The following is an 11,756-nucleotide window of genomic DNA, read 5'->3' on the forward strand; positions in this document are numbered from 1 at the left end:
CTTGCTAAACTTTCAGGAAGGGGACACTATAATTAAAAAAAGATAATATGTAATAAATAAATTAAGATAAAGAATCAATAACAATAAAATAACTGGCATTTCTAATAATTGGCATTTATTAACAAAGTAATAAAATAATTAGCCTTTCTAATCACCTCACCATTGTGATTTCCCTGCTTTGCGAAAATCAAAACGAAAACAATACTATTACTCACCACCAACCAGTATTGTTGCACCATCAGGAATGTCTTTTACCGCTTCCACTGGGTCTGTATAAAATTTGGTATGATGATGTGTGCTAGTTGAAAAGTAGCAAATACATCCCTAAAACATTAAAAAACATTTTTAAATGAACAAGCATTTGGAAACTTGTGTTTATTTTGCATGTATATGAATGTATTCAACTATTATATATACAAGGATAATTTCACTAGCTTGTCTTTGAAAGAGTGGGGCTGTAAGTAGTTCATCTTAACAGTAGGATGGACAGAAACTTCCCTGGTGGTCCAGTGGTTAAGACTCCAGGCTCCCAATGCAAAGGACCCAGGTGAAATCCCTGGTTAGGGAACTATATCCACATGCCAAAACTAGAATTCACGTGCCACAGCTAAAGATCCTGCATGCCACTCTTTACAATAGCCAGAACATGTTAGCAAAACTAGATGTCCATCGACAGATGAACAGGTAAAGAAGTTGTGGTACATATACACAACGGAATATCACTCAGCCATAAAAGGAACAAAATGAGGTCATCTGCAGTGATGTGGATGAACCTAGAGTCGGTCATACACAGTCAAAGAAGTCAGAAAGAGAAAAACAAATATTAACGTACATATATATGTGGAATCTAGAAAAATGAACCTATCTGCAAGGTAGGAAGACACAGATACAGAGAACAGACTTGTGCACACAGCTGGGAAAAAAGAAGGCAGGACATACAGAAAGTAGCATTGACATATATATGCTGCCACGTGTAAAACACAGCCAGTGGGAAGCCGCTGTAAAACAGAGCTCAGCATGGTGCCCTGTGATGACCTAGGGGGCTGGGGTGGGGGCAGGGAGGGAAGCTCCAGAAGCAGGGGATGTATGTTATGTACGCTTACAGCTGACTCACTTTGTTGTACAGCAGAAAGTAACATGACATTGTAAAGTAATTATCCTCCAATTTTAAAAAAATCCTATGGTAAACCATAATGGAAAAGAATACTTAAAAGTCGATTGAGTTGCAATCAGTCACTCATACTTAACATCATCTCTTCATTATTCTCATTATATAGTCAACCTAAAAAAAGAGGGCTTCCCCAGTGGCTGAGGGGTGAAGAATTTGCCTGCCAAGCAGGAAATAGAGAAGATGTGGGTTCGGTCCCTGGGTTGGGAAGAACCCTCTGGAGGAGGAAATGGCAACCCACTCCAGTAGTCTTGCCTGAAAAATCCCATAGACAGAGGAGCCTGGTGGGCTATAGTCCATGGAATCGCAAAGAGTCAGACACAACTGAGCACGCAAGCATAAAAAGAGAGGGGGTAGAAAGAATGACACCTGACTCCTGAGACACTGCCCCTTAACAGCCCATCGATGTTGTAAGCTCACACCCATGCCTATCAGAGCCTCCCAGACAGAGAACCCCAAGGGATCAAAGCAAAAGCATAAATGAGAGCTCTCATTTTTTTCTCCCTCCAAAAACTCCTTTCATAAAAAGTGTCAGTTCAGTTCAGCCGCTCAGTCGTGTCCAACTCTTTGCATCCTCATGGACTTGCAGCATGCCAGGCCTCCCTGCCCATCACCAATTCCCAGAGTTTACTCAAACTCATGTCCACTAAGTCAGTGATGTCATCTAACCATCTCATCCTCTGTCATCCCCTTCTCCAGCATCAGGGTCTTTTCAAATGAGTCAGTTCTTCAAATCAGGTGGGCAAGTATTGGAGTTTCAGCTTCAGTATCAGTCCTTCCAATGAATATTCAGGACTGATCTCCTTTAGGATGGACTGGGTGGATCTCTCTGCAGTCCAAGGGACTCTCAAGAGTCTTCTCCAACACCACAGTTCAAAAGCATCAACTCTTCAGTGCTCAGCTTTCTTTATAGTCCAACTCTCACATCCATACATGACTACTGGAAAAACCATAGCTTTGACTAGATGGACCTTTGTTGGCAAAGTAATGTCTCTGCTTTTTAATATGCTGTCTAGGTTGGTCATAAAATGTGTCAATTAATACAAAAGGTAAAGAAGGAAATGGCAACCCACTCCAGTGTTCCTGCTTAGAAAATTCCATGGACAGAGAAGCCTGGTGGGCAACACCCCATGGGGTCGCAAAGAGTCGGACACAACTGAACAACTAACACACAAAGCAAAAGGAGATGAAGAAACTATACTGAAAGTCCAATGAGATCTGCAAAGGTATAGGTTGCGAAATGACCTTTGTCCTTTTAAATTGCAACCTTGGTCAAGGTCAGATGAGGAAGAGTGGTTTACCGTGGCACATTGCCCACACACAGGAAAATAAGCAGAGGCGGGGATAGGAAGGAAAGAGCTTGAACCACCAACAGCTGTCTCCTCTGTCCTATACTCAAGTAGCAGGGATTTATTTGATTCTGTTTTAACACACACATATATATGAAAATATGTTTTTAATCTTAGAACTTAAAATTTTGATAGCCTGACTAATGAGGCCAACACATATATCATAAAATGAAACTGAGGATATCTCCTAGAAAACAGGGGCTTCCCAGGTGGTACAGTGGAGACACAAGAGATGGGAATTCGATCCCTGGGTCAAGAAGATCCCCCTGAGAGGGAAATGACAACCCATTCCAGTATTCTTGCCTGGACATCCCAAGGACAGCCTGGCAGGCTACAGTCCACAGGGTGGCAAAGAGTCAGACACAACTGAGCACACACACATGCCTAAAAAACAGAGAAGAGAAAAATACACACGTATCTAATCCAACCAACTCATTTTACAAGTAAAGTTTCTGAAGATATAAGGATCTTGTAATTTACCCCACACTGTTAAAGCAAGACCAGTTCCCAGGTTTAGCCTTCTATCACTGGGGCCCTCTACCTCAATATGTTCCTCTGTCCTTTTCAAAAATCCTCAGTCTTATACTACTTCTATCTTATTACTTATGTACAACAAACCTTTATAAGTGTCATTTTTTCATGAAGAACTCTGTTGTCGTTATTTTCAGTGAAAGGTAAAGAGTCAGGGCCTTAGCAGGAGGAGGAAGAAAGTTAAAGAATTTGTCTGGGGGGTAAAACTGAAGACTGAAAATTCTCTCAATGTGACCTTACACTCTAGTAATATAACACAATTATCTATTGTTTCCAAACTTACAGCTCCTCTGACATTTTTAATGTAGTTAAAATTGGCTGTTGTTCAGTCATGTCCAGCCCTTTGAGATCCCGTGGATTACAGCACACCAGGCTCCCTGTCTTTCAATATCTCCCGGAGTTAACTCAAACTCATGTCCACTGAGTCGATGATACCATCCAAACTTCTTATCCTCTGTTGCCCTGTTCTCCTCCTGCCCTCAATCTTTTCCAGCATCAGGGTCTTTTACAACGAGTTGGTTTTTCACATCAGGTGGCCAAAGTATTGGAGCTTCAGTTTCAGTTTCAGTCCTTCCAATGAGTATTCAGGATTGATTTCCCTTAGGATTGACTGGTTTGATCTCCCCACTGTCCAAGGGACTCTCGAGAGTCTTCTCAATCACCACAATTCAAATGGCAAGCCACTCCAGGATTCTTGCTGCAAGAACCCGATGAACAGTATCTTTCATTACAAACGGTCATAAATTATTGAGAAGTGGACTGACCTGGTGGTCCAGGGGTTAAGACTGAGCTCCCAATACAGGGGGCCCAAGTTTGAACCCTGGTCAGGCAACTAGATCAATCTGCCACAACTAAAAGTTTGCATGCTGTGATGAAGATCAACAATCCCAAGTGCCACAACTAAGAACCACGGCAGCCAAATACATACACAAATCTTTTTTTTTTTAATTACTGAGAAGCTTGTGCCACATCTCTCCCAAAAACCTCAGAAGTACTTTAGAAAAAAACTCAAGTGTTTCACATTTACCCAGGCAATCAAAAGCTTAAAAGCAATAAACGAATTCATATTTTCAGAGAATGTGAGACGGACTCAAGATAATAAAGAATTTACAGGTACTCAGCATAGGTCTGTTCATTTTGCACCTATTCAGTTAACAATATTTATTGATATTTCACCTGTCAGGATGGCCAAGTGGTCTAAGGCGCCAGACTCAAGCTCGAACAATATTTGTTGATATTTATTATAACAACATTTGATATCTATTGACTGAGAAACAAACAGTGGCATAATGGGCCACACTCTATTAATTTCAAAGTCTAAAATATCCTATGCCAGTAGAAGTATTAACTGGAGAAAATTACTTAACCTCTGTGCCTCTTTTTTTGGCGGGGGTGGGTGGCAGTGACATTAAGTTTACAAAAGTGAAAGTCAAAGTCACTCAGTCCTGTCCAACTCTTTGCAACCCCATGGACTGTACAGTCCATGTAATTCTCCAGGCCAAAATACTGGAATGGGTAGCCTTTCCCTTCTCCAGGAGATCTTCCCAACCCAGGTATCGAACCCAGGTCACCAGCATTGCAGGTGGATTCTTTACCAGCTGAGCCACAAGGGAAGCCCAAGAATACTGGAGTGGGTAGCCTATCCCTTCTCCAGAGGATCTTTCCAACCCAGGAATCGAACCAGGGTCTCCTGCACTGCAGGCAGAATCTTTACCAACTGAGTTATCAGGGTTTACAAAAAGATGATTTTTTTAAAAAATTCCTGTCAATGACTTCCATATAATTAGACATGTAATTGTATCACATAACAAGACACTGTTCTTAATATTTTTTTTAAAAAAGCATGATACAAACAATGATACCTGTTTCCCAGGGATGTAGTATGGATCAAACAATTATGTATTATTATTATAAAGCTAAGAAGCATTTAGCCCTGAGCCTGGATAACAGAAGATATCCAGGGTCTTCACTTGAGAAATGCAACCTTTTCTCCATTCCCCGCCAGGGCAATAAGATTAACCTGACAATGACTGGGAGTTTAGTGTTCATTTTTAACCTCCCCACTCTACCCTCCACACATGCAAAAACAGACACATTACTGATTTTACAAAGAATTTAACATGATCCATACTATAGCCAATTAATCCAAGCAAACTTTGTTGAGGGTTTGTTTTTTTTTAAATTAGCCCCAGCTTTAAGATTACTTTAATGTTAATTATTTTATTTGCAATCAAGTTGCCAGCATAAGTATCCAAAGATTATTGGGCAAACAGTAATATGAACTGCTGCAGGCAGTGCGGTGAAGAGGAAGCACGATGCCTGAGGCCAGTTACCACAGAAAGTTTGCTGCGGATCTTCAAGGCCTGAAATCAGCGAACCTGGGAGGCAGCACCGCTGAGAAAGCCTTGGAATCTGTTCTCTGACACACATACTCCTTGCCCACTAACCCTTCCCACACTCCCTGCCTCTGGCGGTGAAGAAACAGACACCCAACACCGTCTAAGAATTGGCAGGGAGGTGGGGAGAAATATGTCTCTAATCACTTAACTTTATTCCTAAGATAACTGAATTCAAGTAAAGCTCTAAACTGCCCTACCTTCTACTATATTTTAAATATTAAAATAATGATGTGAAAAAACCCAAGCATCATCTGCTACAAAAATAAGTAAATAAATAAAATAACCTTCAACTTTGCAGAAGTTACCTGAAAGAAAGAAGAGTAACGAACTATACAGCTTTGACAGCTACTGATTCTAGGAGTAATTTTTTTTTCCACTGAGATCTTCCTTTACATTAACATAATATATTTTGTTTTGTTTTCCACCCTCCTACCTTCTGCAAAATTCCATCTCATTGTTGCCACTAGTTTCTGCTAATACTATTGAGGGAAAGAAATAAAGTGATTCAGTACATACTGAAGCTAAGAAATAAAATTCTTGCAGTGCAAAATTGTTTTCTATTAAATCTAGTTCTTTCAAAATCTTCTCCCTCTTCCTACTTTGTTCTCATCTTCAAATTCTTACACTTAATCTTTGAGATCAGATTCTACTCTGGAGCCTAAGTTTTATCTCATGACTTCCCAATCCAGAACTCCTTCCTTTCTAACCACTTCTCCCACTAATTCTTTCACCTAAATTCCTCTTTTTTTCTGTCATTCAACACTCCAGAACTTAGTGAAATGAAAATGTACTTCACTTTGAAGATCTCTGAGGAGAATTCACAAACCACACTGTCTTTTCTTATTTGTAAACATATCTTATCTTAATGATAGGAACTATACACCTACATGCTCCCCACCTTGTCACCTTATAGTTAAATATATCAGGACACAGAAAGATTGACATTGCCCAGGTCAGTCTCAGAGTTGGATATATAGAAGTGGGGAGGATAGGCCATCTGGAGGGAGGTTCAGAGAACACCATTAGAAGGAAAGGGCATTAGCATGCAAGTGGATATACACAGTCTTGCAAGGAGAGCATGGCATTACTGCCAAGAAGAAGTAGTGACGTGCTAAAATGCTTTAGGTATCCAGCACTGGACCAGTGTTGACCAAAGATGGACACGGTCATTAATAATTAATCACTCACTTATGACACAAATGAATCACAAGGAGCTCACAGGAGTTGCTGACATGGGGCAGTGCCCTACAGCAACAGCATACTTTGTTTTCTAGGGAATGTACATATCTTATTCCAATTTGGAGGGATGCTCTGAAGCACTCTGAAGGATCATAGATGAATAAGCAATGCATTCTGTCTAGCGGATCAGAAAGCGTAAAAGTTTGCCAAGACTTAAAAAAAATAATGAGGGTGGGGATTCCGGAAAAGGGGAGCTGCCTGAGCAAAGGTACCAAGATGTGGAAAGACTGTGTTTTCAAGGGCATGCAGGATCACACTGTGGAGAGAAGCTCATGAAGATCAGGCTGGTAAGGGAGTTGGGGAAAGTTGCAAAAGGCCTTAAAGACAACACTAGAGAGCTTCAACTTCATCCTTCAATGAGGAAAGGACAGCAAAGTGTTTTGTTTTGTTTGAAACCGAGATGTCACAACTCTCATACAAAAGCCTGAATCAGGAAAGTGGCAGGGGTACTCATTCTTTCCTTCATTCCTCTATTTGTTCTAAAATACCCATTTTGGTGCCTCAGCTGGTAAAGAATCCGCCTGCAATGTGGGAGACCTGGGTTCAATCCCTGGATTGGGAAGATCCCCTGGAGAAGAGAAAGGCTACCCACTCCAGTATTCTGACCTGGAGAATTCCAAGGACTGTATAGACCATGGGGTCACAAAGAGTCAGACACGACTAAGTGACTTTCCCTTTCATACCAATACTGAGACTAGAGAGTTAACAAACAAACAACCTCACAAGCATAGTCTCTGCTCTAATGAAACTTACAAACTTACAAGGATAACAGCCACTAAATAACTGCAGAATTATTACACATGACACTGGGGATCAACTGTAAGTTAAAAAAAGAAGTAGAGGAGAGAATAGTTCCAAATTTCCAGCTTACATTCTGGATGGATACTGGTGCTGTTAACCATAATAAAAACAAAACAAGGAAGGAAAAAGCCACTTTATGGCTGGTTCATTTTTGACCAGAAAGACTTGAAGTGCTGAGTGACATTAACCAGTAAGTTGTATTGGAATGAAGGCAGTTCAGGAGAGTCTGGGGTTGGAGATAAATCTAGAAAAGATAGTTTTCAAAGAAGAGAAATAGCTAAAGTGTTAATGGTAGTTTTAAGTTTTTTTTTAGTAATAATTTTATATAGTGAATGGAAAATAGTATTAAACATACCCTCCAAAACAATCATGGACTAAGGAAGATGGAAGATACCTTTGGGTAGTCTGTTTAGGTCAAAGCCAATGTCACTGGCTCTGAAAGTTCAGTCCTCAGACCAGCAGCTTTACTACCTGGGAACTAATTAATGCAAAGTACTGAGCTCCTGCCAGGACCTACTAAATGGGAAACTCTGGGGATGAACACAGCAATCTATTTGATAAAGCCTCCAGGTAATTCTGATGCACACTCAAGTCTGGAAGACATGCTTATCACAAACACACAAGAAAAAAAAAAACTACCTCATTTTACCTGTTGGTAATATTTAGTAAAAAATAAAATATATATATATATATATCCTCCAGGTTACTCCCTAAGTTTGCCCACACTGCTTTCTCATCCACGTAGGAAATGGGTATCTATTCTATGCATGGCAGTGTGTAATGCTCAGAGAGATGGAGAATAAGGCATACAATATGGTCTGCAAATTTCATCTGGTTATGAAGATGATGTCTACACGTTCAAAAAGTTAAACAAGTACACAAGTGTTACAGTTAACACAAGTAAGAGGTGAAGATTTAAGGGGTAAGCAGAAAGATTTAAGTGCCAAGTGCTGGAGGAACACTGAGAAAGGGGAGTTGGAGCTACAATCAACAAATCCTGCAGGAGAGATGAGATACAGGAAAACCCATAATTTGTAACTCGGCCATCTAAGAAGATGTTTGCTGGGCTTTGGGAATAGTTTAATAATATACTTAAGAAAATAAGTAAATTACACTTAGGCCAATAAGTAACTAGCAGGGCTTCCCAGGTGGCTCAAGGGTAAAGAACCTGCCTGCCAATGCAGGAGACACAAGAGACGTGGGTTCGATTCCTGGGTTGGGAAGATCCCCTGGCATGGTAAATAGCAACCCACGCCAGTATTCTTGCCTGGAAAATTCCACGAACAGAGGAGCCTGGCGGGCTATACAGTCCATGGGGTCGCAAAGAGTTGGACACGACTGAGCATGCACACATAACTAAGTGCCAAAACAAGGAATGTTATTAACCTTGGCCCAAGGAGGTCGCTGTGTCCTAACCTGCACTCGTTTCAGCGCCCACAGCAAAGACAGAAGGTCGAGCTCCCTTCTAACAACGCTTTACAAATCCAAAGCTACCTGCAAGTATCAAAGTGCCTCCTAACAGGCATTCATGTGTAAATCTTTCCAGTTCTGAACCACCATCTAGGACTCACCTACCGGGCTTTGCGACAGCCCCTCTCCGTTCACCGCTCTCAGGGTGGATGCCAGTAAGATGCCAGAGCAACGGGGAGGAAGAGGAGTTCCTTGTGAGGAGGTAAGTGTTCAAGGCACACTTTTAAGCTCAGAACTATTATTCGAAAACATCACTTTTCCTTGTCTCTTCCAAGGAAAAGGCTCCAGTGGTGACGGAGGTAGCGGAGGTAAGCTAGTCTCCTAGACTCGCCACTCTGGTCCAGTCCGAGGACTCCGGATAAGAACCGCAGCGGGGCGAGGGCTTACAGGCGGGGACAGAGTACGCGGGGAAAAAAGACGACACACGCGGGGAAAAAAGACGACACATCAGAACACAATCGCAGCGCGAGGGCCTCGAGATACTACCGTTCGTGAAGAGTTTGCAGTGAGAGTGGACAATGTTTGCAAAGAAGTTTGAAAACGGAAATCCCAAGGAGCCTCAGAAGAAAGGGATGCCCGCGATCGAAGCCCGCGTCCTGGCACAGCCAGACCTCCACAGGCTACTCGGCGTGGCGAGGTAGACGCGCCAGCGAGCGCCCCAGTCCGGGTTCCGCTTCCCACCGCCGAGGTGCAGCGCAGCCCCATGGGGAGAAGAAGGGGTGCAGCGTTCCACCCTCTTGGCGGCAAACTCGAGCCGACCCCTGGCTAGCCCAGCCCTCAGTTCCGGGCCTGTAGCGGGGCCTCCGCCCCGAGATCCCCAATTCGGAGCGCAAACCTACCCCTTGCAGCCGTCGCCCCTTGCCCTCCTCAAGCCGGCGAACCCTCCCGGTCCCGTTCCGGCCGCCAGAGCCCCTTCCCAAGAAACTGCCCGAGAAACGGAAACGCGAGCCAGGGCCTCTTCGCGCACTTCTGTGCCTCGTCTCGCCTCACTGGGGAAGCAGGTGCAGAACCAAGTCAAGGAGGCCAGGCGGAGAAGCAGCGAGGCGTCGGCGCGCCTCGGGGCCCTGGGTCCTGCGCCCAGATGCCGGCTCCAGGGCTGGAGAGAGTGGGTGTGGGCGGACAAGAAAAAACGCTCGGGCTTTCGTCCGCGTTCTTCCGGACGCGGCCTTGCTCTTCACTTTACCTTGGACCAGACGCCCGCTGAGGGGAGGGCGGAGGCGCAGAACCGCAGGCGCGAGGAGAGGCGTGCGAGAGCTGCCATGGTCGGGCGGGCGGCGGGCGCAGGCCGGGCCGGAGCACGCGTGTGAGTGTGTCCACTGACGCCGCCGGGCCGCCGCGTCACGGGACGGGAAGAAAAGGAAGGCGCGCGGGGGGCGGGCTGGAGGCGCGATAGCGCTGCGGTGACGTCGTGGGTCCTCTGGCGCCGGGGCTTGGCAGATGGAGCGTCGAGGATGGGAGGGGCCCGCGGGCGGGGCGGGTCGCGGGGGAAGGTCCCAGCCCGGCGGCGGTCGGGCGTGCCTCGGTCTGCCTCCGTGCGCTCACTTGCCGCCGCAGCCGAGCGGTCATGGGTAATTGTCTTTGCCAAGGTCAGGGATAGGTCTTAGCCTAGAGTTCGGGCGGCAGAGCTTGTTGCTCTTTCTTATCAGCGTCTGGAACCTGTGGAGGCTGGTAAGGTGGACCCGCTTTGAGGCCCCTCCCCATCTGTGGACAACGTTCCCACGTCTTCAGTTTCTGTCTTGTCTCCCCACACCCGTTCCCGCTTGTGTAAGAGTAAGTTTGCTCTGCGAATCAGCCAGGAGCCGTCTGCCCTGAGATATGATCAGACAGGCCGCATCAAGATGGTACCCGATGAAGAAGGCTAGACGAGGATTGGCTCTCCGGGACCGGATTTCGGCACACCTTTTCCCCGCTGGGCATCATCCAAGTCTACATTGTTCAGGATCTTCGGACACTGGAGTCCTGGAAAACCCTGAGATTACTCAGCAGATGCAAACATGTAGCTGGTAATCCCTTTGACAGATCTGAGACAAGTTTCCTAACTTTCCTAAGCCTGTGTCCTTATCGGCAAATTAAAATTGTTAGTAATTCTCAGAACTGTTGTAAAGATCACATGAGGTAATTCATGCAAGGTTTCTGGCTCCGTTAGAAACACTCAATAAATCTTAGGCGTTATTCTAAGTTTATTCAAGTTGCAGTGGTGCATTGATGCGGCACATATATTCAACTCATATAGTCATATTCAATCCAAGCCGTATCTCTTAGCCAGCTAGCTCCTTGAAGACCTGAGCCAAGTCAGGTTTCTTCAAAACCATCTATGCTCTTAGTAGCTGGATGGAAGGACCAAGTGCAAAGTCCATAATCATTTTATTTGATTAAGGACTGACCAAAGGAACGTGGTTGTTAGTTTTAAACCAAAGCAAAGCAAACACGAAAATTAAATGAGCCCTCAGCTTCCCTATCAAGTACACTGAGATTCAAGTGGACTGTCAGTCCAGTTTAAAGTCTGTCCATCAAAGTGCTTGCCTTTTCATGCTATTCTTTCAACTCTGAAGTTTTTCATTTTTCCTATAAATACTATAATTTTAATTAAAGTCATTGAGGGAACAAAATACCAAGTTAAATTGTCCGACTACATGAGGAGAAATTAACTCCGCATTGCCCAGTATTTTCAACACATAAGAAATTGTATGGAGGGGAAATTCAAATATTAGAACTAAAGTTCCATTGCTAGTCCTAATACAGTATATAATAGTCATTGTGCTGTAGCTGATAGAATGTGAAAAAGCTATCCTCACAACT

At 44.1% G+C, this 11,756-nt stretch overlaps 1 protein-coding gene across 1 annotated transcript in view; it reads right to left on the minus strand.

Annotated features, from left to right (window-relative positions):
* Positions 1–10,345, minus strand: part of OXCT1 (3-oxoacid CoA-transferase 1) — a 162,356-nt gene extending 152,011 nt beyond the window's left edge. The window contains exons 1-2 of the mRNA XM_070476631.1: positions 10,141–10,345; positions 216–324 (exon numbers count right to left, since the gene is read on the minus strand). Coding sequence (XP_070332732.1) covers positions 216–324; positions 10,141–10,218 — 187 coding nt within the window. The 5' untranslated portion in view covers positions 10,219–10,345. The remainder of the gene's footprint in view (positions 1–215; positions 325–10,140) is intronic.
* Positions 10,346–11,756: the final 1,411 nt, after the last annotated feature.

The sequence above is a fragment of the Odocoileus virginianus genome, chromosome 14 (assembly GCF_023699985.2).
Source record: "Odocoileus virginianus isolate 20LAN1187 ecotype Illinois chromosome 14, Ovbor_1.2, whole genome shotgun sequence".
NCBI lineage: Eukaryota > Metazoa > Chordata > Mammalia > Artiodactyla > Cervidae > Odocoileus > Odocoileus virginianus.